The sequence below is a fragment of the Oculina patagonica genome, chromosome 9 (genome assembly GCF_052425735.1).
Source record: "Oculina patagonica isolate OP01 chromosome 9, crgOcupat, whole genome shotgun sequence".
NCBI classification, from domain to species: domain Eukaryota; kingdom Metazoa; phylum Cnidaria; class Anthozoa; order Scleractinia; family Oculinidae; genus Oculina; species Oculina patagonica.
Window position 1 is genome coordinate 23,401,161 of NC_135766.1, and position 26,926 is coordinate 23,428,086.

At 38.3% G+C, this 26,926-nt stretch overlaps 1 protein-coding gene and 1 long non-coding RNA gene across 7 annotated transcripts in view; both read left to right on the top strand.

Moving 5' to 3' along the window:
- LOC144666872 (uncharacterized) overlaps positions 1–10,840 on the top strand; it is a 93,352-nt gene extending 82,512 nt beyond the window's left edge. For all 6 annotated transcript variants that reach the window (XM_078528280.1, XM_078528285.1, XM_078528283.1 and 3 more), the window contains 6 exons: positions 195–1,428; positions 3,732–3,982; positions 5,469–5,736; positions 6,169–6,260; positions 9,614–9,672; positions 10,622–10,840. In XM_078528280.1, the coding sequence (XP_078384406.1) occupies positions 195–1,428; positions 3,732–3,982; positions 5,469–5,736; positions 6,169–6,251 (1,836 nt within the window). In that variant the 3' untranslated portion in view covers positions 6,252–6,260; positions 9,614–9,672; positions 10,622–10,840. The remainder of the gene's footprint in view (positions 1–194; positions 1,429–3,731; positions 3,983–5,468; positions 5,737–6,168; positions 6,261–9,613; positions 9,673–10,621) is intronic.
- A 773-nt stretch (positions 10,841–11,613) lies between these two features.
- Positions 11,614–26,382, top strand: LOC144666915 (uncharacterized). Its single transcript, XR_013573247.1, has 4 exons — positions 11,614–11,758; positions 11,887–12,106; positions 14,052–14,196; positions 26,105–26,382. It is a non-coding gene; the product is annotated as an uncharacterized LOC144666915 (long non-coding RNA).
- The last annotated feature ends 544 nt before the right edge of the window (positions 26,383–26,926 follow it).

A 26,926-nucleotide genomic window follows, 5' to 3' on the forward strand; every position in this document is an offset into this window, starting at 1 on the left:
TCTGTTAGGTTTTTATGCATAAATTATTTCGCTTTGTTTTGTAGTATTAGTTTCACCGTTTAGTTTGCCATTCGTTAAAAGGTTTTAGTATCGTTCACAGCGTTCATCAAATCTTAAGTTTTTATCCTTCCGTTACTTTTTGCATCTTTCATTTCAAACTCGGTGCTAATTGTAGTCACTCTTCTCTTTTTCAGGATTTGCCTTCCCCTACTGTCATTGGCACATCTCAAGGCGTACCAACACAAGGTAAACCAGGGATGTCTGACACAGCATTGAGAGTAACTCTCTTGGCCAGTGAGTGGAGTTCATCTATGGGAGGCTTGTCAACCATAAACAGACAGCTCGCCACATTATTGGCCAAACACGAGCAAGTAGAGGTCACTCTCCTTGTCCCACAGTTTGCCTGTTCTGAAGAAGAGAAGAGAGCCGCTAGAAGCTGCAATGTTATCATTAGAGAAGCAGAGAGACGTCCAGGCTACAATGACCCCCTTGACTGGCTGAGCTTCCCACCAAGAGACCTTGCCATTGACATTGTACTGGGTCATGGAGGGAAACTTGGTAAACAAGCCCAAGTCATCAGAGAGTCCCACCATTGTAAGTGGGTACAAGTAGTGCATACTGCGCCTGAAGAACTAGGAATGCACAAAAATTACCCCAAGGCCATTTCCAAAGGTGAAGAGAAGAATAGAACTGAAGTAGACTTGTGTAAATTGGCAAATCTTGTTGTGGCAGTTGGGCCCAAGTTGACAGAGGCCTACTCTTCTTACCTGCGCTCATGCAAGAAACACCAAGATATAATCCAGCTGACTCCAGGCACTTTCAGTGAGTTTTCAAGCGTAAAACAAGCAACAAATGAGAGTGACAAGTTCAAGGTGTTGACCTTTGGCCGTGGTGATCCTGAAGACTTCAGTCTCAAAGGATATGACATTGCTTCCAAAGCAATAGTTGAACTGAAAGACAGATCTTATCGTCTGATCTTTGTGGGCGCACCTGAGGGGAAACAGGAGGAAGTTGCAGACAGCTTGCTGCAGAGTGGAATCTCTAAAGATCAGCTGATTGTCCGAAAGTTCGTGCAAAGCAAAGAAAGATTGAAAGATTTGTTTTGTGAGGCTGATCTTGCCATCATGCCGTCAAGGACAGAGGGGTTCGGATTGACGGCACTTGAAGCCTTGTCTGCTGGTCTTCCCATTCTTGTGAGTGGTAACTCAGGTTTTGGAGATGCACTGCGCTGCTTACCATTAGGCAAGCCACTTGTGGTGGATTCTGCTGACCCTAAAGATTGGGCCAAGGAAATTAGAGCTGTTCGTCTGAAAGACAGAGCAGAGCGACTTGAAGAGACTCGAAGGCTGCGGACGTGTTATCAAGAGAACTACAGCTGGGTGAAGCAGTGTGAAGCCCTTGTTGAAAAGATGTGGAGTTTGGTACATGGTAAGACTCAGTTGATTACAGTTGACTTTTTATCCAATGTATTGTAATGCTTTTATATTATTTCAATATTATAATGAGCTTTTCAGCTTATTGGGGCAGGGAGGTGTTGGGAGTAGTCACTTAAAGTGCCTAGAAGTAAAAAATATTTTTACATTGTTTTGTAGTTTATTATGTCTACTTTTCGAAAAGCCAAAAATATAATAATGTCAGAGAGAAAAAAATCGGATTTTTTGCCGCTTAAAGTGGCCCTGGTTCGCAATTAGTGGGGCCGGAGACTGGGAATGAGAGCGAGTGAGGGAATGTTCCACTGATTTGTTTACCCTTTGTTCTTATTGCTTCCATTGCTGTGTGGGTTCCCGCTTGAATTTTACTCCAAATTATAAGTTTTTATCTCGATTTAAATATAAGGCAGCGATAATTTATTGTTTCTTCGAATGTAATTTCGATAGCAAGAATTGGAGAGGATCGATTCCGGTAAAACAGAACTTAGTTGTTGGGACTGAAGGTTCACTCGATCGAGCGACGAAGAGATTGCGCGGCAGTAGACGGGTCTTTTCCCGCAATGTTTATTACGTGCAACTGGTCTGGGAAGAAAAGCTATCTAAAATGCTTAAGTCGCCGAGACGATTAACCTGAAACCAGTAAGTATTTTATGTCTATCAGCGCCTTCCTTCCTTACTGTTGTATTTATTCTTGTTTTATTGCACGAGTCTCAGTCATGGAAGGTTGTTCAATCTGGTAATAGTTGTATAACCAGACTGCACTCAATTTCTGTAGTCCAAGAAATTTGATACTGTAATGTGCAATTTTGAATTTTCAATACACAGTTTTCCCCGAGAGGGAGGAATTTTTTTTTATTTTCTCCTGTGACTTCAGTTTATCTTTTTGGCTCACTGATTGCAATTTAACCTTTAAAATTTGTCATCCCTGAGTAAAAATTAACATTAATAGCAATAGTTATTATAAGTTGAATGCTCCCTGCTTTCGAAAACATAGCCAAAATATACTGCAGCTTTTAAGAAATTGTTTTTAATTATTCCATGTTATCTAACAAAGTAAGTACATATATGACCAGATGAAAAGTTATTGCTGCATTGATATTAAAATACAGGAGACTTAAAGAAATATTTCGCTGCAAAATCAGTCAGATGAGGAACTTGAATGGGGTAAAACATTTAAGAAACATGTAAAGATATTCCTAAACTACTCCATTACTCAGTATCAAAGTCCTAGCTATAAACTTGCGAGGCTGCTGTACAACATAAAAGCATCGAAGAAAGAACGGCATGATGTATACGGTCGTATTTCGGCAAAAATATGGTCTCTTTTTGCCCCTGTCGATCTTTATGCTTTGCGTCTCCTTGTCGCTGCGCTCTAAAACGAGTAAGTAAATTGTCTTGCGCCTCCTCGTATACGACATCTCCGACGCGTTTTCACGCTGTTCACGACTGAATTTGTCGGGAAAAAATGCTACTGCAGACATCCGAACCACTAGAATCACCCTCACTTTCATGATCACTTTCAAGGAAGTGCTCAAGGAAGGCTTGATGTAACTGAGGAGTAGAAACAGATGAAAAATATCCAATATCTGCTTCACTTGAAGTGGTAATTTTGGACGCCATTTTGGTTGTTTTTTTCCGCGCGACGTCCTCGCAAAAATCCTCGCAGCAGTAAGCGCGCGTACCACACGCGATGGCGCAATTTGTGCTAAAAATAGCACAATTGTTCCATATCATGGGGACACCCCCCAATACTGAAATGGCACGCGCTTACGGTCTTCGTCCCCGATTATGGCTCCTGGCTTTACTTATAGTGTTTTTAATGAGGTCTATGAGTCAGGACAAACGAAAAATAACATTTAATAATAACGAAAAAAAGGAAAGGATTATGGCTTTTAATTTTTTCCATGCTCCGCCATTTTGGATTTTATGACGTGTAATGGTTGCCCAGTTGTTTCACACGATTGATCCTCTGGATCCAAACAATAGCGGCAACCATTACACGTCATAAAATCCAAAATGGCGGCGCGCGGGAAATTTATAGGCGATAATATTTTCTACTTTTTGCTAGTAATAAATGTTAATTTTCTCTTGACCTGTAAATTCAGGCAATATTTCAAACAATTCAATTTGTCGTTAGATGTTCCCTTTAAACGTTGCTATCTTGAATAACCTGGCAAAAACAATTACCGGCCTTGTTGCCTGCCTAGATGCTGTATAACCATCGATTCATGTTGATTCATTGCATCCATTCCACGTTTATTACATTTACAAAACATTAACACAGTTTTTGTCTGATTGTAGCGGCACAAGTGTTTGAAGATCTGCGACAAATGAGACATGATGTGGACCAGGTTAGCAAGGGAACTGACCTGTCACTAGATCTGAAGATGGCCGCTTTAGACAAGGGCTTCAGCATTTCTGACAATCAAGGATCAGGGAATTGCTTGTTTTATGCCTTGTCAGAACAACTGAAACTTGTCAAAGGAATCGAAATCCCACATGAAGAATTGAGAAGCAAGTTAGTTCAGTACCTCAAAGAAAACCCCAAAACGGTAAGTTTGTAGTAGTATTTATAATGATAGCCATCAATTTTCCGTTTCTTTGTCTCCAGTTACTCCCTAGAAAGCCTTTAGGACGAAAATACTGATTTGGTACTTCACCCTCGTTCCCATTTTTTGATCCCCTTAACCAGCGGTCAGAAACAAGCGACCCTAGAAAGCTCTGATTGGAAGTCCCAAGATATCGGACTTCCGGTTGAATAGCGCATGTTTAGCTTTTAAAAGCATGACCCAACGGACTCCTTGGTGGTTTAGTCCGGTCATTTCTATTGTTTTCAAAAACAATAGAAATCCCAACGGAACTTTCGAGAGTCGCTCGTTTCGTCAAGCTTGAGCAGTAAGAAACAAAGACTCGTGGTAAAAGATTGTTGGCATCTTTTCCTCGCCAATTGCAAACGAATCAGACCCAAAGTAATGCGTTCTGAAAGTTCTTCAAAATCGATAGAAGAACACAGTCGGGGAAATAGGTGCCACTTTTAGCATAGACTGTCCACAGCCTCTCTATTTTTCAACGCAAAAAAAAAGCGAGAGAATCGGCAAGCGAAGCGAGCGTGAGCGCCAAGCGCCTCCCGTTTTGGGCTGGCGTCCAGTTCTCTCGCCGTTCTTCCCCCGCGCTCATTCGATCGAAAAAATACGAAAAAATAGAAGGCTGCTGGTGAAAAGTCTAGTTTTGGCAAATTCTTCGTCGAAGCACTCGAAGAGTTTTTCGAATTATTTCATCCAATCAAAAACTGGCGCGAGCGCTCACGAGTACTCTGAAAGCAATCGCGCGAGCAAACACGCCATGTTGCTTAGCAACTTTCAACGAAAACCGCAGGCTCAGTCACTTATCGGAGGAGTGATGTCGCCATCAAGTGGCACATGCTTCCCCCGACTGGACAGTCAATTTAGTACACAAAACACTGCACGCAGGAGAGCTTCGCAGATCCCGGCTGAAGTTAAGGATAGCACGAGATAATGACAACCATTTTGTTCTTCACATGAGAAGGACAGGTTTCCTGTTATCAAAACTGTCCGTCAAAGAACGAAGCGTATTGGTTGGAGCCGGGTTTAGGTTTAAGGGACAAGGAGAAGATTGACATTTTAGACTAAGTTTTGACACATTTCTGTAAAGATTTTTTAAACTTGGGATTTGTTACAGAAACTTATAACGAAACCATAGCTTGCGATTATTAAGTTATTTTCTTTTAAAACTGCCAAATTTAGAGGCTCTCCCGGGGGTTTCAGGGAATACAAGGGAAATTTTGTTGAGAACAAGGAAACATGCCCCCCCGGGAGGCCCCCCCCAAATTCCTGGAATTTACCCAATTCGTGAGTTTTAAATGTAATTCCATACTTTTGGCAGCTTTGGACTTTGCAAATCCCTCGTTAAACAAAGTCGATGTATTTATCAGTCTTCTGTTGATTGCCTCTAGTAGCTGCATGTTAAGACAGAATGCCGTATCTTTAAGCTAAAGCGTAGGAATTTACTCTTTTGTAGCTGGATGGAACAGATCTGTTTCACTTTGTCAATGGATATCAAACATGGGCTGATTACCTTACAAACATGGAGCGAGATGGCACGTGGGGAGACCACGTGATTCTTTATGCTACAGCAGACTGTTATCAAACGTGCATTCATGTGATCAGCAGTCTGTCTCACCTCAATGACGTCATTATCAGACCAAGTCGTCATGTTGACGACAGAAACCCGCTAATGTTGGGGCACATTCATGAGATACATTACGTTAGCCTTCATCCCATACAAGGTTAGTCAGTCTTAAGTAACGCCAACTAACGACAAGACAAACCTTGCATGTGATTAGTTCGGTACATTTCGGAACGGAAGTGGTCAAAATAGCCAATAGGAGAGCCGCTTTGGATCGGTGCAGGATTAATGAGTTAAGCATGGGGAAAAATCGATCAAACCATTGTTGTAAATTATATTCCTTTTAAAAATCTTAGCGACGGGTTTATTCTTAAAATATTCTTAAAAATTCGCAAATTTCAGCCTCGATATTCTTATTAACTATATTCTTATAAAATAAAAAGAGTGTATTTACCTTACCTTCAGGTAGTAATTGGCAATTGTCTACAGACAATTGTAGTGAATAAAAAACATTATCCTGTGATTTCATATAATTATCATCAATTACAAATATTCATGAAGGATTGCTGTTTTGTTTTCTTGCCTTCTTCAGGTCATTCAAGAAAGAGATTTCGAGATGAGAGTTTTGTTGGCCAGGAAACTGAAAAGTCTGCTAAAAGGCTGAAAACAGTTTAGACCCTTAAAGTGAGTAAGAGATTTAATGGAAATTTTACGAGCTCTTTTTCGTCTCATTTTCCTGGCAAGTCTGACAAGCATGTTTCGTCTTTGCCGTGAAAAAGTTTTAGATATTTTCACTGCCATTCTCCTTTGAGTAGTCCCGACCTTAAGGTCGACCTTTGTCAGCTTATTTGTATTTTTGTCAGTTTTAAAACTGATCCGTATAACAAAGCGGTATTCACTTGAGTGTCGAAATATATTCACCTTTGCTTTGGTTTTGTGTTCTATGCTTACTGATTGGTTTCAAAAATCGCTCCACTTTCTAAGCCATACAGTCGTTAACACACGGTTTTCCGCGCTTCATCAGTACCTGTACTGATCAGTACCTGTACTGATCAGTACCAGTACTATGCGTACCTGCTTGGATTTTTGCTCGGCTCACTGGATTAATTGTGTCCTTTGTGATTGGCTGGATTGATTACTTTAGTTTTGGTTTTGGTTTTGCCTTTGCCTCCCCATCCACGAAACAAAATCTTGAACGACCATTGTTCAATTGTATCCAATCACAAAGAGGCCAGGGAATAGCGTTTTCCCTTCGGCACAACAAATTGGTGCTACGCATTCGGACGGCTTAAAAATTTTGGATACCCGTTTTCGTTTGAGGGCTTGTTCCGGACCGTTTGGATAAATTTTCGATCAAATGATACAAGAAGATTCGTCAAGCTTTCCTCTTTTCTGGTGCGTAGTTTGAAAGCTGTGCGATAGGATTATCAGGTCGAAAATTGGCTCGGCGCGGGAAGTGTTCTACTTTGGAGCTGTTGGAGTTTCCACCCTTTCCATATAATTAGATGTATAGTAAACAGCGAAAGCAAAATACCCTTCAATCGACTCAAATTCGCCATTTCAAGCCAAAAGAACGACACTACACAAAAGGTAGTAAACTTAACATTTATTCAGCACAAATTTGTTAATGTTTTGCACCATTATACGCAATTCTACAAACCATTCGGTAAATTCCATACATTCTCTATAAAAATGTAAATGTGCACAGTTCATACACAAACAGTTTGTCTGGGCCCCCTGTGTTACGACACTCAATGAAAAACTGCTCTGTTGAGGGACCACGATTTAAAGTAATTCACGTGAAAAGCATGACTTGAAAAATGCTTTCGCAAAACTGTTATTTAGAACTTAAAGCAGTGAACTACGTTAAGGTTACTATTTTTAGCGGCTACTAATTTAAAGGTCAAATGAACAGAAATTTCGATTTTTGTTATTTTTTGCCCATGTGTTTATCAAGAGCCAAATAAACATATCCCAACGTTTCAAAGCAATCGGTCATTACATCGCAGAGATATTGCAAGTTGAAAAATGCTTTTTTAGGCTGTCATAATCGTAGAGTGCTCGGAAAAAATTGTCGGAAATAAAAACTTGTGACGTCATAATTGGTGTTTTTGAAGACGACCGCAGACCGATTCCGCAGACGGCACCTTAAAATCTAAATAAATGTGTTTAGTGACATTTCAAGCAGTTATTTCGTTCTGTTCGGCCGGTTTTCAGTGGATTGATTGTTGGTTGTTGTTTAGAGAGGCTCACTTTTTTAAATAGAATAGCTAAAGCACAAAAATAGCTTGTTTGCTGTCGTTTTGCATGTCATGTGAGACCGAGGTAGAATGCACGCTGGTATGAAAACAAATCAGAATCTTTATTGTTCTTTCTCATTAGCATTTAACGTTAATGAGCAGAATTATCTGCACGCGCGTTAACTATGCACGTGCGTTTTGAATTTTGGTACACTTCAAAGCCGTTCTCTGCCGAACAACAACGTGAAATGACGAAATTCTGCGTATTTTGGACAACGTCAGCCACGACGGCTAATTTTTGGTTTTTCTATTTGGGGTTGAACGCTTTCTTTGAATATTCAGCGGGAGCTAGTTCTTAAGGCGATAAATAAGAAGAATGCGTCCGGAAAGCTGCGAGATTCTCAACTAAAATATAAATTCATTTTGCACCAGACGTTGTCGTTGACGTTGGCGATGGAGGGGGTCTGCGGAATCGGTCTGCGGTCGTCTTCAAAAACACCAATTATGACGTCACAAACTCGTTCCATTCCTTTCATTTCAGTGCGCAGTCATTCAAAAACGTTTTCGTGAAGCCTTCGGAAATCTTCGTATTTTTTGCTGTAATTCACGCTTTAAGGCTCGGAAAGCAAACATTTTTCTTAATTTTACTCAATAATGGATAGTTTTAGCGTTTGGCTGGTTAAAATGGCATTTTGAAATTTCTGTTCATTTGACCTTTAAGCGTTTTTTTTTTTTCAGAGCAAGATTTAGCGATTTTAGCGAGTTGGGCTAACATCGCTAAATCTTGCTCTGAAAAAAAAAAGTAGCGCTAACAATGGTAACCTAAAGGTACGTTTTAGACGTTTCTGTAATATTGCTCTTTTTCTGATGATCTTAAAGACAACAAGAACCGTTTAATATCAAACTAAGCTTAATGATAAAAGTCTCATCTTTTCATAAATGCATGAAAACCCGCAAGTAAGAACCTAATTTTTAGGAACCTATTAGGTTAAAATCTGGCAGTTAGGCACCCTCTTTTTAATATAAAAACCTCTCTAGCCTAAAATTTGAAAATAGGTTCTTATTTTCTAAAATCGATTTAAATGTTTACTTTTAGGGAAATACAATGTAAAATAAGTCAACACTCTGGATCCTCTTTAGCGACACCTAGCCATATCACTCCAGTCGCAATGCAAATGACACTGTTCCAAATCATAAAATGTTATTGATACAATCATAAAAATACAAATAAAAGGAAAAGGCTGAATATCACTAAAAACTCTATAAACAACAATGTAAATTTTTGGTCAATTGTCCTCAAAACAACACTTTAGGCAGTAAGATTGATATTTAATTTTAAGAGTAAAGTTAGATCCTACTCCTAAAAATGATGTTGGTTCTTGCTTAAAATAGAGCTTTTTTGCAAGAAACTTTTTTTTAATATTTTTATGCCTTACTTTTTTTGTTTTCGATTTTGTTCCTCAGCACCGAGTCCGGACATTTTGGTCTGTGTTTGAAGAACAATATTTGCTTTCCAACCGTCAAAACATCAATTCATTTACAGTATCATAATACTTTAATTCCGGTTGCACGGAAATGACATAGATTCATTGCTTTTTTTCTTAAGGAGATTAAACATCCGGCCCCTTAAGAATTTTGTATCTCATAGCCTAGGGACAGCTAAGTAGTTGGCCAGCGAAGAGAACCCATTTCAAGTCTAAGAACGAAAGAATCGAGCCGTATTAACCTCAAGCAGAATGAACGGCAAAATTTTCCTAGTTTTTGCCCTTGTATTAACTGTGGTTTCTTTTGTGCCAGAAAGTGAAGCTTTTACGCATGGAGGAGGAGGAAATATTCCCTGAAAACGAGAGTATGAAGTGAGTTTTTCTACTAATTGTTCAGTTTCTTTTTCGTAGGGTGTTTTTAAACATTGTTTTAGACCACAAAAACTAAAAGTAAATTCATTTTAGTTTTACAACAACATAAATTTGAACGTATAAAATTCATTTATGAAAAATGGTTCCCCTTACTAGTAACAAGAATTAAAACGCTCTAACTCAAATAAGAAAAACATTAGTTTAAAAAGTGTTTGAATAACGAATTGAAATATTTCGTTACTGAAGGAATAAATTCGTTTTAACTTATAAATTGTACATTTCAAAACAACGAAAATCAATCAAAACCTTTTATGCTCATTTATAAAAACAGAAAATTCAGGCTCATCGAAGTATTTAAAATGTTTAAATAAAACTAAATTAGAAAAACTTTCAGTTCACATCAGACTGCGATAGAAACGATCTGGGCGATCATATGAGAACAAGCCCATAACGAACATTTGAATTATTTTCTGTTTGACAGCAATGACAAATATATGGCTCATCGAAGACGCATTTTAAAAAACTTTTTACTGAAATTAAATAAATAAAAAGACTTTGCTTTAGATAAAATCAAATATTAAGTAATCCGATTAGTTTTAACCTAAATTACCCTCAGGACGCGACTGAAATTTTAATGGAGCTTGTCAATTCTTTTGTTCTGGTGTGTTTAGTTTTATTAAAAAATTCGTGTCATCAAACTAAAGTTTTTAAAGCCAAAACTTTTAAATAATCCTACCTTTCAAAAGCAATGTACCAACGCTATTGTGAGAGAACCAATCAGATTCGCGGATTTTTAATAGAACACGACGAGAACCTACTAAAGTCAGTTGTACGTTAACTCTCTGTACACGAGTCCAAAGTGTCACTGCGCATTCGTTTTACGACAGATCTAGACAGCTTGTGTAATATTGTTTGTGTACTGTCTCATAAGTTATCTCCTCTCTTTCAGCAGAAGCTGGCCGGGAGGGCCCTTTGTGCGACAGCTCGGGAGTACTGCAAGCGAGAGTTTACGCTTCGGGACAAGGAATGAGGCAGTGAATTGCGCTGACACAGTGAATGAGTTCTCTAACGTTCAGCCTATAAATATTTAAAGAAATGTAAATGATTTGTTCTTGTAAATTGTGAGATGAAATAGGACGAAGAGTACAGAATAAACCTATTTCGAGCACATTATTTTATTTATTTATTTATTTCTTGTGGGGAAAAAATGAAAAAAAAAAATGTAAAATGTAAAAAATGTAAATGTTGTTTATAGTGGTCATGCATTAAGCTTCACATCTCTTGGTTTACAGGCATGCCACTGAAACAGAGGGAGGCGCAGTGGCCAAATGGTTAGTGCGCCGGACTCCAGATCGAGCGGTCAGAGTTCGAGCACCGGCGCGCCGGGGTCACTGTGTTGTGTTCTTGGGCAAGACACTTTGCTCTTTTTAAGCAAATGAAAGATACTAGTGCAGCGCTCTAACCAACTGTTCTATCAAGCCAACTGGGAGCTGAACCTAATAAGCCGACCAATTGAACAACTGCTGAAGCTTCAAGAAAATTGTTTACTGTACTATGCAGCTGTAGCTAGCTGTCCTCAAACTTTCGTTTCAATTTCTTCCATAAATTGTTTCTCTTTTCCTTTGTTAATATAGAAAATTAAACATACTTGAACTTGGAAGTGTTTGTGGGCAGGGGGGATAGAAACGAGGTCTGGGGCTAAGTAGCGATGCTCTCACAACTTGCAACGCGCTCAATTCACGATGTAGTAAGCGGTTTTTGGACGATGATGCAACAGGCAATTTTTTCCCGCGAAATGGAAGCTATGGCAATCACGACTACCATGCCGTGGAATCACTTATTATAAAAGGGTTCCAATTCTCTTAACTAAAAATCTAAAAGCAGTGTGTTTATCCGAAGTGCTGAAATGTAGTGCTGAAATGCAAATAATTGTACCACGATTTTCAACTGGCCCACATGGGGATTGTAAATGAGGTAAAACAAAGAACGACCAAGTCAGCAAACAACCTCGAAACAATAGAGCAAGAACAATAGCTCCGACCGGCGCGGGAATATTCAATCGCCACGTTTTCATTACCATTTCCGAGTAAGATCGGTTTTCTTTTGCTTTTTATGAATCGTCTTCTATCAAACAACGCTCTTTAGATTTTGAGGAAATAGCGGGTAGTATGACAAAAACCCAAAACAATCTTCTTTTGACTGATTCTTTTGCAGGACTTGATTGAAATGCGACTTTCTTAAAGAATACTTTTTGTCCAAGACAAACAGAGCGTAAGCTAAAAGGGTTTCTGAAGAACAAAATCTATTGAACAGAGCTGCTTCCAATATCAGCAAGAATGCCTCGGATTATCTGTTAATTAGGGCAGCCAAGCAAAGCAAACTAGTTTGTTTTCTTGAGCTTGTATCGTTAACATCTCCAATCACATCTCCAAAGGTAAGTTCCTTGAAGTTATTCTTGCTTTAATAATTTAGCAAATTGAATAAATGATATGATCGTTTACAAGGCTTTTGCATTTCAGTAAGTAGTTCAATCAATAAAACTGTTGCAGCTCGCTGTAAAGCCTGGTTGTCACTAGTGACGCAAGCACAAGCGCAAAGATAACAGATCTTATTTCTCCGTGAAAACGGCTTCGACTCAAGCAAAAGCACAAGCGCATTGCATTTTGATGCTTGTGTTTGTGCTTGGCTAATTAGTAATAAAAATTATTTGGGTGGCCAAGGTTCGGCGCAACCTCGTTCCCAGGCTCTCTCCCCCCACAGAGCGAAAGGAGGAGGACGGGGAGACTGAGTCTCTGGGAACGAGGTTGGGTCCGGCGCTTCGCGATGTAATGCGTTTTAATGCGACTTAAGGCGTTTTAAGAAAATATGACCAAAGTTTGGGTGGTATTTTAATGCGTTTTAATGCAACTTATAATATGCTTGTTAGCAAGAAAGGTGCATGTTTATAGTTCATCAAAATGAGACAATATCATAATATAATTAAAGTCTTGATCGTTTTCGTGGGAGGCGCTAACCGGGTCGCTTAGGGTCGCTGTGTTGTGTTCTTGGGCAAGCACTTTACACTCATAGTGCCTCTCTCAACCCAGGGGTATAAATGGGTACCGGCGAATTTACTGCTGGGGATAACCCTGCGATGGACTAGCATCCCATCCAGGGTAGCCTAACGTGTCGGAGGAGTGAAACTCGATCGCCCCTAAGAACGACTGCGTGGGAGGCTACATCCAGGGGGAGTACTCCTACGGAAACCGGGATAAGCTCCGGCCTGATGGGCTACTAGGCTCGTATGCAGACTTTACCTTGCCTTGATTTTTTTCTCGGTTGAGTTCAGGCATTGATTAAACATATCGATTTCGATGTCTAAAACCAGACTATTCATCAGATCTTTTTTTTAGGCGGTAACGCCTATATGCTATGGCCCGGTGGACGGCCGTGTGAGGCCGGATTACTCCAACCGAGTAACACTGGGAACTAGGCACTTTGTTGTTTACTCAGTTTCGGTACGCCATCTTTGATTGTCAATGAGTATGAATCAACTTTAAGAGCATCCATCGGCAAAACGCGTTTGATTTCTAACGTACAGTTAAACGGAGTTTTGGGGTCAGGGGAGAATGATGTACTGGATAATTGTGAGCTCGCTTAAAGAACTTTTTTACCGTTGTACGTGTATTCGAAGTCGGCATACGTGATGGCAGACTAAGTTGACTGATGTTGAATTTGACGAGTGAAGGCCGGTTAGTGTCATAACTTTTGAAACCTTTCCAAAAGGGAGACCGATGGCAGCAGTATCTTGATTTATAGATTGCAAAGGTGAGCTATCTGAAATCATTGTTTGCTTTGACGTGCATTGTTGTCGATAATATTTAACTTTTCCCTTCGCGACTCGCCATCTTCCTTTTACTGCTTTTGATAATATTTATTCGGGTATTTATCTCAAGCCATTAAAAATAACACAGTGACGGTATCCGTATTCCTATTTTTACGAGAAGCCAGAGTTCACTCAGAAAGAACTTCTACCCTATTGCTGATTTAGCTGATCTAAAATGTTTTGTTTGATAAGTTGCATAAATGCATGTAAGTGATTCTAGTAAGCGGTGTTGACTTCATTACATTTCAGACCATTTCAATACGGAAATTTCACACAATCTTCAGTATCGACTAGGGGTGGAAATCAAATCTGGGCCTTTCTGTTGCTAGATGACGAAGTTCATAATGATTTAATGTATTTATCTTATCATACTGTAGGTTTGTAATGTATTGGAGGTTCGTTTTGTAGTCAAGGCAAATAAAAATTAAAATGAATAAGAAAAATGCAATTTCTGGGATCATTGTAAAGCGTTATCGCCTGTGCATGCATGTATGCGTGCCGGTTATCTTATTAGACTGAAAACACCATGAATCGCCTTGCTATCGTATTGATTGGATTGGCCATTATCGGCTTTGCTAGTGGAAACTGGCGTCACAGTGAGAGCTTCGTGGAATGGCTCAAAAGAAGAGAGCCCAGCAGAGTATTGACTCCTAATGAATGTAAGACTTGCAGAGATGTCCAGGATTGAACGCTAATGAGATGCACGTTCCTCATGACAGGCATCACAAAGTGTCCTCATTGATAAAAGTTCACCAAAACACACCAACATCTGTCAAATATTTAACAATTATCCTGCGAAATCGCGCGGAATATCGCCTGATACTTAGCCGACGAGGCCGTAGGCCGAGTTGGCTAAAATCAGACGATATTCTGCAAGATTGAGCAGGATAATTGTTTTATTATTCAACAAATTATCAACGAAACACATTTTGCACATAGAAAAACTGTAATTATGCAGCGCTTTACAAGATTTCGGGCGAATCTTCGCAACCTACGTATATCGCAGGATATCTGTTATGTACGGATGACAAATATCGTTAACATTTTGACCATATATGGGCAGCGCGCGCATCTGTTGAATAATAAGAAGTAATATGGAAATGTCAAATAACACAGTCAAACATGAAGTACTCATTAAACAATACTTGCGTTCAATCCTGGACATCTATTACTTTATCAGTGTTTGCTCCCTCCCTATTCTACCCCTCCCCCTTCTCCCTCTGTCAACAAAACAATCATATAGATCTCCCTCTCCCTCTCCCCCTAATGCAGAAAGTTTTAAGAAAGCCTTCAAGACCTTTTTTCGAAAGCTTTTTAATTGTACTTTTCTTTTTATAGTTATATACGTTTTTATCCTACATTTTTTAGCTCGTGAATTTTAAATTTTAACTTTTAGCTTGTGAATTTTAATTTTAACTTTTTTCAATGATATTGTAAAGCGCAACTGAAATTTCTTAATTGATAATAGCCCAATTTCGATATATTAAAATTCAGCCTAAAACAATAAAGCTCAGTACGAGGCTCCGGGGACTAAACTATAGAGTTTGTGGGGTTTATTCCCCGGAGCCTCGTAGTGTTGTCTATTGTTTTAGGCTGAAATTTAAAATATCGAAATTGGGCTATTGCGCAATATAAGTTAATTATTATTATTATTATTATTATTATTATTATTATTATTATTATTATTATTACAAGTGAAACCGGTAAAAACAATATATAATGATATATCTTTCCCATGGAAAATAGGGGCAAGTGAGAATGTTTGGTGTGTGAATCAGCTTGTGTACCTTTATATACAAATGCTCAGGTGGGGGGAAGAAACTTCCTTTGTTACACGACTCAAAAAGTAATCCTAGCGGTGCCGGGCAACCGAGACTGCGCAGTAGCTATCCAATGGTTGCTAAGGGCGTAGTGAATAGCTTGACGGCAAAGTTCATTGTTTAGTTCGCATGATTTGGCTTGACCGTGCACAAAACAAATAGCTATTTGCATTTTTTTTTGCTTCTTTGAAGTTTGCCGGACATCAAAACAACAAACAGTGATAACGGTGACCAGTCTGGCAAAAGTAAAGTTGCGAATTATTAATACTAAATAAAAGAACTCCAATGATTCTGAAATGGTTTACCAATTTTCTGGTTGTTACATTTTAACCTACGTGCCCTACGTGCCAGTGGGCACAATGGGCAGTGAGTGAGTGAGTGACATTTTAACCGTGACAAATTTTTTGCTTGTTATTCCACGCCGCCAAAACATTCTCAGTGACGTGAGACATTAGTTGAGAAATCTGCCTGAAAATGCCAAAAAACATCTCAGCGGCGTAAAACATCAAACGCAAACACCGCGACTATTCGCATTTCACACGCACGTAGTCATTGATATTTAAATCTTTCTGAGAAAACAAAACTTTGGTTTGACGTCTTCCTTAGCAATGGCTTGATTGACATAGACTCGCACCATTTCCAGGCACTGCTATGTATTCAAAGAAAAGTGCCGACTTTCTCTCCCCCCTCGGGATTTTTTTGGGTCCTGAGTTTTGCCTTCATTCGATCATCCCCGTCATTTTTAAGTCGGAGAACCCCCCCTGGGGATAGATTGCAAACATTATAAAGGGCATTCAATGACAATCCATCTTAGCAAGTGCAGGAAAAGTTTCCCAATAAGGAGCACTAACCATTAAGAACCTAACCCCCAGATAATATCAAAAAAGAAACTGATGAAAGCAACATTTGTTATTTAAAGATGAATTCCAGTCCGTACTGCGCAATCTCGGCTGCAATGTTTATCGGAGCCCAACACGAAGGAATGTTTACAAGCAAAACTAAAAATTCCGCCACAAACTTACCTTTTTCTTCATTATTAACGCCAGAAATCCTTGCAGAACAAAAAATAACGAGTAGAGGAACCTTGACGCTATTTCAAACCGACGTTTCAGCTCATCGGAAATTCTTAAAGTAAAAAAACTGTAATGGCGGACTAAAAAACTTCATGTATGCTGTCACCGAAGTGTAACGTTTCAACGAATTCAAAACAAAAACGAAAACAAACCCCGAGTCTGCGCAGTACGGACTGGAAATCAGCTTTAATAACATAAAATGTCCACTTGTTAAATGTTGATTGTTTTACAGCATTAAGAGGTTTAAAAGAACTGCAAAATGATTTAGTGGCAGCCTCCACAGCTGCTACCATGTGAAGACTTCCGGCCACTTTCAAAGGGCATAATAAGTACTTTTAACTACATTTGTAGCTGATAGGTATTGCTGGTTTTGTATTGCCAAAAACTTTGCAGTGACAGCATTTCTCTGTAAAGAGAACAGAAAAGCAAATTAATTGAAGTGAAAAGTGAATTTTTTTGACCTGACCCAGCTTTAAAATGACCTGTATAACCATGCAGAACAACAAATCTTCTGGAATGGCCATTGATTACTTCTGACATTATTGCTTTGTTAGATTTTTTGTCTGTTATGACAAATGCCTCACTTGGTTGGCTTAGCACTCAAGAAGACTGACCCTCTGCCGTACACATGTACATGTACCTCAAACCAAACAACTCTTTTCCTAGTAATTAATTAGCCTTCACTTGTGAAAACTATTGTACAAGATAAGAACTTTAATAGTCAACTCCCCACAGCTCAGGACGTTTCAGTAGCTATTTACAATAAAAATAAAACTACTAAATTCTAATATTTACAAATAAAATTGAAGTTAATTAAAATTAAATACTACTTATTAACCGAGAGTGAGGGCATTACAGGGGAATCTCAGACCGAGGCCTTGATGTATTGACCGAGCGACAGCGAGGTCAATACATCAAGGTCGAGGTCTGAGATTCCTCTGTAATGACCGAACGGACGAGGTTAATAAGTTATTTATTATATGGCCTTTAAGCACTATTCAAAAAAAGAGTATAATCAAGGGAAAAAACACTGGAGGTAAAACTCGCTCTCTGTGGCTCTCTTCGTCGCTCATACTAAAGAAGTATCGGTATGCTTATATTTTTCTTTCAGTTATTGAAAAGATAGTTATATTTTGTCTGCATTTTTTGCTGTTTTTGCCCTCTCGCTAGTAGCTTTTACTCACAACTCAAAAAACCGTCGAGCCGAGAAAAATTTTCATAATGCCCGGTCATTACAAGAAAATAATGCCCGCTCAGCAGCCAATCAGAGCGCGCGTACTATTGTAGCCATATAATAAGAAGATATACACATCCTTTACAGTAACCTACACTTCAGTATTTTACAGCTACCATATTTCCTTAAGCAATAGTCATCCCTTGATTTATCACTCTCCCCGAGTACCGTAAAATTGTGGTTATAAGGCCTGGGCTTATACAACTTCATAAGGTGTTTTGGATGGGCTTATAAACGGTGGGACTTTTATCCGGGGGGAGGGGGTAGGCTTATAACTGGAGTAAATAACAATGTTAAAAGACCCATGGAAGTGTTGAACGAAATAAGTTTTGAAGCAACATTTAGACATGTTATCCAGCAGAGTGGGGCTTATAATTAGCTGCTGGGGGGGGGGGGGGAATACTTAAAGCCGGATGTATGTTCTGTTTCCAGGCGGATGGGCCTTTGACCTGGGGGGCTTACAACCTGAATTTTAAAATCTTGAAATTTTGAAATCTCCAACAAAGACAACAAAGCTGGTTCGTTTTCGTAAACAGACGAAAGTGGCTTCCGCTTGGTGCTTGTTACATGATGGATGTATTTGTACAAAGTAATACCTCTGGTCATAAATACCATTGACCCATCCAACGAGTTTCTAACCCTGTAACTGCCTTTCTGAAATAATCATCCCTCACCCCTATTACATGTACCTCCCTTAAAAATTCACCCCCTCTCTTTCTACCTCCACTTTATATCACCAACTGGCTTAGGAATAGCTTTAGCTCTGATGCAGAGCAGATATCGAAAAACACTAGTCAGACCCCAGCATGAGTGCAGTGCACTGGTGACATGTGATTTTGTTATGATTAAATGGGATAGAAAAACATTTTCCAGTTATACTTTTTTTAAATAATAATTACAATGTATTTTAAAAGGGGACAATTATTGTCCCCTTGATTAATCACTCATCTCAAATAACTGTCCCCTTTTGGTGCCAAGAATAAATTAATCCATCCCCCCTGAGGAGGAAAGACAATACTTTTAAATATTCTGCAATAGTACCTGTAAGTGCATTAGTAAAGCACAAACAAATTTATACATGAGCATATGGCACCTATTTGTAACATGGTCTTACAGGTAGTGCCCAGAACTGCATAATAATTATATACACTGGGCATCTTCAAACGATTGCCATAAAACTTAATTTAGATCAAAAACAAATTATTTTCTAGCTTGTGGGGTGCCTTCATAATATTCTGGAAAGCAGAGATCATAGAAGATGACTTGTATTAGAAACAAAACCAAAATCATTATAAAAATCAAAAAATCCTTCCACAAGGTATGGCAATCTTGTGCAACGTTTTAATTCATTCATTATGTGGTGTGTGAAAGTACCAGTACTTGGCTGCATCACCAACTAAAAAAACTGACAAGGAAAAAAATTAGGGCCTGGTTACATGAGCCGGGCTGGCCTGGTCAGCCCGGCCTGCTCGGTTTTGCTGAGAACTCGGCATATCTGTTAAAGGTGACAAAAATCAATTTTGCGATTTCATGACAACCTCGCCAGCCCGGTTTGCCAAGATCACAGTTATCACAATTAATTTTGCCAGGATCATGTTCCCTGGGCAAGCCAGGCTTACCAGGCCAGCATTGAATTTCTCTTCCAAGCACTCTGGGAACAGGCCAGCCAAGCTGATGTAATCAGGTCCTTAGATAAAGAGAAGCCTTTTAATAATTTATGACCTCTATGGCAAAAGCTATTTCTGAAAGGTTTTCGGAATACCAAGGAGTCACAAGAAAAAAAGCGAAGGAAACAAAAGCTCAGCTCAAGCTGCCGGTTTTCCAATAGGGTGAAAAATACGAATGATTAAAATGGAAAATTATAAATGATACTTTAAAATGTATCATAGTGTAGCAATTTGAACTGTTAAAATTAAGTGTAAACAGAAACTATGTACCTAAATGCCACGAAACAACAAAACATTTATTTAAAGTTGTCATTATTCTTTGTCAGTGGGAATTTAGGATTAAAGCAAGTCAGGATTATGCCCCTTACACTGTAGTTTTAAGTGTTGACCATTTTTGTGAGAATTATTTTATTGTTTTTGCACAGCTTCAGGGAAAAACTTGATTGCCATAAATTTTTATTATTTCATGTTTTTTCACAATTGCATGTTTTGAAGTAAATCAAGCAAAAGAAATGATACAAAATTTGGAAAGAAAATACATGTATGTATAAGTTGAAGGGTATTATAAAATTTAGTCAAAATTAGCAACTGCCGACTGTATTGTCTGTTGGTCTAACGGACAATTCACAAACAAAAATTTTGATAGTACATGTATGTAATGCACACTGTGGCTCGTAATAATAAGGACTTTTCTTAAAAAAATTATCATCATCGCTGTTCAGCAAAATCAACACAATTGCGTCAACCGAATTAAAAGAGTGTACAGTTCTGGCTACTAGTAAAAGTTTCCTGACCAACAAACAATTTACTGAAAGTCGTCAATACATTTTATTTGCAATATCGAAATGGGCATTTCCACCGTTACGGACATTACAATCAGACAACATTTTTTAAGTTTGGACTTCTGCTCTGCACAGGGCATACATGATTTTGCTGTTTACTGTTTAACACATTGTACCTTAGAGTCCCTTCTCTTCCTTGGAAGGTTTAAAATAGGAGTTACTATTTTTAGAGACGCTAATTATTTTAATTGAAAGTTCTGTTACGGACATTACAACTAAAACAACCTTCAATTTTAATTCTGACTTTTAAAGCTAAATTCCTATGATTTGTGAGGAGTTTTTGTCAACAAGTACAGTTTTTTTATGATGGGTAGGAAGTCAAAGTTTTTCAAACATGTCATGAATTTCCACTAGGTTTTTGTACTTTTATTGATATGCGAAAGTGTGATGTTACGGACATTACATGCAGTGTTACGGACATGACACTCAAAATTTCATATTTAAAACTTTTTTGTACAGTCCTTTTGGTTTATTTGTGCTCCAATCAACTAAAATAATTAACAATTATCCTGCGAAATCGCGCGGAATATCGTCTGATACTTAGCCGACGAGGCCGTAGGCCGAGTTGGCTAAAATCAGACGATATTCCGCAAGATTGAGCAAGGTAATTGTTTTATTATTCAACAAATTGTCAACGAAACACATTTTGCACATAGAAAAACCGTAATTATGCAGCGCTTTGCAAGATTTCGGACGAATCTTCGCAACCTACGAATATCGCAGGATATCTGTTATGTACGGATGACAGATATCGTTAATTTTTGACCATATATGGGCAGCGCGCGCATCTGTTGAATAATAACAGCAAATATTTGTGGATTCTGTCAAGTGCTAGTGAATAAATTCCTTAAAAGCATTTTGTGCCATTCCATGGGGTCTTACATGGAGTACTAACTGGCCTTAAAGTACCAATTTTTCAGTTTATTCACTTCGGAGTTATGAAACAAGTAAAACATCAAAGAATTAAAGTTTTTTCTATCAAAATGTTGCATTTTTCTGGTTCAGGGTTAATGTGATGCTTTATTTAATTATTTTTTCTTTCTTATTAAAAATGTTACGGACATTACGTTACGGACATTACACACCTTTCAACCTAAAGAAGGTAGTTGAAGTAAAATAAGAAAGACTGAAATTATGCTGTTAACAAACTCAAAGAGCAGCAGAAGTAATATAACCCACAGATTAAAACTGTGCCTGATATATAAAAAAAATTACCTTTTTTGTTACGGACATTACATGATGACATTACAATTTTCAACAGGTTAAAAATCTGGTAACAGTAGTGCAAAGCTGGAATTTTCATGGTCCAGTGAAAACTGGGACTAAAGGCTGCTAGAATATCAGCTCTGATGTGCTGGATTTTTTCTGGTTGCTTAATACATTAAACATGAAGTTTCAGCTTCTGTCACCAGTCTCATCTACCTCCTTCAATGTCATAATGCAAGACCCCCTGCAGAGTCACCATGGCAACAGTTTAACCAAGCATATAAGTTTTGAACAGAAGGATGTTTATACTGTTGAATGGCATATATTTTATTCTGTAGTCAATGGGTTTAAAAATTTTCATTTTTTCATTACTCATGTGGAATTGCCCAAATGCAGAATTGTCCAGAGTTTTGCACTTGGCTGACCTGGAAAAGCACTCTGGTTAGCGTGTTTTAATAAAGCTGATTCTAACTGATCATCTGTAAACGATAAAACCTTAAAAAGGTTCCTGATTTTGAGATAGATGCAACAGCTCCATCACTCTATGTTTTAAAAACCTTGACCAGTTGTTGGCAGTATTAAAACCGAGTCTTAATTCACATCAGTAGGAATAAATGAAAGGGAAAATAACCTATATACATCCGCTGGACATTTTCTAATGATACAACAGGCAAGAAGCTGAAGAAGTGTTAGATATTTGCTCTCCACAATGCATTTTGAAGTTCAAATTCGTACTTGTTTACATGTACATCGGTTGTTTTTATAAGCAACAGAAATTGTGTAACATATTAAGCAAACACCGACTGTTTTTTTTTCATCAAAAAGGTTGACAAAGCTGTATTAGCATTAAAGAATTCGCTTCCAAAAGGAGAGAAACAAATACTGGGGAAAACGAGTGGTATAATTATGCCCACTGTAACAATTCAGAACAATTACACGGTCACATGCACCGACAGCTGTATAAACAGTTACCAGGTCGTCCAATCTTTCCGGCAGGTCGTCCAATCTTTCCGGATCTGCAGAGGCTCCGCTTCTTGACTGATCAAACAGAAATTAACAATAAACGCAGGCCCACAGAGATGTCTAAAAAGACTTTCCGATAAGCTTTTATCGCCCGTCAGTTCAGTTTTAAAACAGAGAAAACTTCTCCAAACCACTATCTGAACTGCGAACAGGCTGATAGCTGTGTAACCGCGCCTAAAAGCCGCGCCGGGACGTACGATGATTCCGGAATGACTTTCATTCCGGAACGAGTTCATTCCATCCCCATACATTTCTCTGTATCTGTTTACATGATACCGAGACGAAAGTCAAGTCATTCCGGAATGAGTTCATTCCGGTTTTCATTCCGGAATGAAAGTTTCGTTTTGGAATAACATTTCATTCTGGTATCATGTAAACACAGAACGAATTTCGTTCCGAGATGAAGCCGCAACTTGCGAAACCGCATACGGACTCCACATAATAGCATTCTCTGTTTAGCGCAAAGAAGCAGCCCTATGGTCAAATTCCTCGTTAAAATTGCAGATACGGCCATTAATGGGCACAAAAACATGTTTGCGCGAAACATGCGCCATCTTGTTTTGACCTCGCGCGAAAACCACGCACGTGAAAATGCCTTTGGTTGAACCGATCGACTCTGTCATGTAAATGCAGAACGAACTTCATTCCGGACCGCCTGGACCGCCTGTTTACATGGATCCGTGCAAATTTTGTTACAGATTGCAGTGGTGTTTACACGGAACCGTGCAAATTTTAGACCAGTCGCGGCATTTGAATGGCTTTTTTACGTCTCTGTTGTGATTTTAGTTTTTAAGCTGTAATTTTAACTTTTAGCGTGTAACGTTCATTTTTTTTTGTAATGCGCATTTGAACATTTACGTATGGAATTTGCGCACAACAAATTCGTAATTATTATTATTATTATTATTATTGGTTATCGCTAATGTTTTAAGCCAATCATGTTGCAGCTAATGCAGCACGCGGCAAATCAAACATGGCGGCAGAAGCGGCAGAGAAGAACTTTACGTGGTCTGATGAAGAAATTAATTTGTTGCTTAATGTAGTTATAGACTACATTAAGCAACAAGAAAAGCAGGGGAAGGAGTTGATTGGGAAACGGCCAGGAGCAAGTACGAAGACGTAACCAAAATGTTTTTGGAAAAGTACCCTCATAACGACAAAGAGAAATTCCCCCGACGTACCGATGCGTCAGGAAGCTTCAACAAAGACCGAATCCAAAACAAACTAAAACGGATCAAGTTAAACGTCAAATTTTTAAATTTTTAAAACAAAATGTAACAAAATAGGGGCATAATGCAACAAAATGTTTCATTTTTGCTAAGCAACCAGGCAAAATATAACTAGATTCCAGGCCTTAACCGCGCTATCTGTGCAAAAAGTTGCACGGTTCGGGTGTTTACACGAGTCCGTACGAAATATGGAACCGTGCCGGTCAAAAATTTGACCTGCTTTTTTCAGGTCCAAAACTTGCACACTTAGCCGTTCAAAAATTCGTCCAGTTCCGCCGGGCCCGTGTAAACGCAAGGTGGAACCGTGCAAGTTTTTGTCCGTGCAAAAATTTGTCCGGACTAGGCCTTTCTCGATTATGCTAGCATTTTTTTTCGGCATTTTTTGGGAAAACGAGCATTTTTTTTCGTTTTTTCTTGAAAAAGAATTGCTAGCATTTTCTGTCTTTTTTCATTACTGTGATCCAGATTTCAGAACTCAGAAGGATAAATAATCCTAAAGTTTCACAATTTTGATTACTTAACTTGATTGTTTTCTGTCTGTTTCGACTGTTTGTGCGTTGTGTTACTTGTTTACTTGTGTTGTGTTACTTGTGTGTGTGTTTTTAATTTTTTTAAAAGTATTTTTTTTAATTTTTTTTTTTTATAAACAAACAATCACCTGTTGTTGACTGATATGAGCATATAATGTAAGAGTTTGTACGTTTTGTTTGAAATAAAACAAAGCATTCTTTGGAATTCAAGTGGCATTTTTTAAAGAAATCAGGCATTATTTTAGCATTTTTTTGGCTTTATGCGAGAATTTCTAGTAGCATTAAATGTCAGTTTTACTAGCATAATCGAGAAAGGCCTAGTCCGGACCCGTGTAAACGGGGCCTAAGTACCAGTCGATCTACGAGTCTCGTTCCCAGGCCCTCTCGATTAGGAAATTCAACATCTATTATGACCAAGAAGATATAAAAATAAAGAAAAAAAAAATAACGCCATGACAAAGACCGTAAACTCAACCCTTTGGCAAATTTTTCTTTTATTTTCAACTTGAAAAGTCGTTAAACACGAAGCACTCAAAGTTTTTAACTGTTATTTTCACTTCCATATTAATTTCAGAAAAAATAATAATGGCTATTTTAAAAAATGATGTTCAAAACTCTACATTTTGGCTGAAAAAGATCCTTATTTAAGGACTTGAATAAAGTTTTCAGGCGATATAAAACATTCCACACATTCTAATCACGTGACCGATGACGTCATAGTAAAAATATTATTACAAATCGTATCTTTATAAAAGTATCTATCAAACATACAAATTTTTGTTTCCCTACGTTAAAAGCGAGCTAAGATACGAACTAGTACCCAGACTCCCACTTTTTTAAAAAACCCCAAGCCAGTATACTTTTAATGAAATTGACTGCTTTTGAATTGACCAAGTATTTTTCTCATAACGGGCAAAAACGCACTTTTGAGCATAGTCACGTGACTGATGACGTCACCATCTTAAGTTTTATACGAGAGGTATTTTATGCTTAGGGTTACTACTATGTGACGTAGTATACTTCTTGGCTTTAAATTATCGCAAAGAATGTCGCAAAGAATTATGGGAAGGCTCTTATCATAATTATATATTGTTTTTATAATTATTATTATTATTATTATTATTTTGATTAGTAATAGTGATTGGACTGAGTGGAGTACAATTCAGGGAGTAATCGGGCGAGTAATTTCAAATAAAGAAAAAATTGCAAGGCCGATTGAACGGTTTGGGACTGTATTGAAATTCCAATATTTCAGAAGGCACGGCCTTCCTTCTTCAGGGTCTTACAAAGAATGACTCTAAAGGTTAAACGTTACAGATATAAAATGTGGGAAATACGATACAACGCGTACTGTTCTCGTGTGGGTCGGACGGAGTAAAGAAATTGTTTTTAACGTTAACCTTTCGTCGAGCCAGTCTTCTTGGAGAACACACGAAAACTCCGATGCGTTGTAGAGCGCGCAGTGCGAGGACGATTTGAAATTTAGAGCACGATTACTCTCTGAATTGTACGACACGAGGTCCAATTACTAATTAATCGTAGCAATAGCAAAATTCGAGGTTAGAAGGTCTTTGAGAATCTTTTTTGGTGTGAAAAAGTCAATGGTAAATTCAACTGGTTGAACAAACAGTGTGAAAACAGCAAGAAAGAACCCATTTATATGCGCGTGATTGACGCGCGAATGGCGTAGGTGTCCAATTACAGGTATCCAATTTGAAGTTGCTCAAATTGGATACTTGTAATTGGACACCCACGTGATCTCGCGCCGATTACGCGACAAATAGGCGCGCGCAGAACCAATCAAAATCGAGAATTTTGTTTATTTAGATACGATTAATATAACTATTATTATTAAGTAGATATGCTCTCTCTTGTGATATACAATTACGTTAGGATGTAAAACTAAAACTGATGACTAAACTGAGTTACATTTTTTTTTTCAGACGTACGACGTACAAGTTGTCAATGCAGCTCTAAATATGCCGAGGGCAAGTCAGGAATAAAGCTCGGTTCATCCTGTAAGCCAGGATATAAGCGGTGCGCTGACGCTTTCGCTGATGGTCGGACATGCTGCCGCAAAGCCTAGAAGAACAAATCAACCTAACCTTTGTTTAAAACATATATGCACTATGTTCAATTATTCATTAATGTAAACACTGATTTAAAAGGTATAACTCAGACTGTAACTTGTTATAAGCACGCAAAAATAAATGTGTTATATAAATCAGCATGTGTATCAGCCAAATGTTTATTGTTGCCTTACATTTTCTTATGAATAGAGAGAATACACACGGACACGCTGAAAAGTGGTGTCTACCTGGTATTATTAAAAACTAGCAATGGTATATGGCAATTCCTAAATTTTGATTGGTTAACAGGCAATGGTTTATGAGCTCACATACCATTCACCGCATATGGTAGCCGATACGCGTCCACAAAAACAGCTGGGGAGCTCAAATATTGCAATTCTTTGGGCGTTTTTAATAAAATAATTATTCCACTTGCGCTTGTTGGATATGAGATCGTTAAAGCCGCCGCCTGGTTGACTAACTACCATCTCATATCCAATAAGTGAGAGTGGAATAATTGTTAATTAACAACTTGAAAAAAAAAAACATCCGTCTGCTTGATGACCCACAGGCAGCCCAGCCACTTCTCCTGAAACTTCAAATTTTTTATAAACTATTATTTCCAATGACACAAAAATAAAAATATCCAGTATTCATAAAAACGCAAACTAGATCTAAGAAAAGGCAAATTAAAAA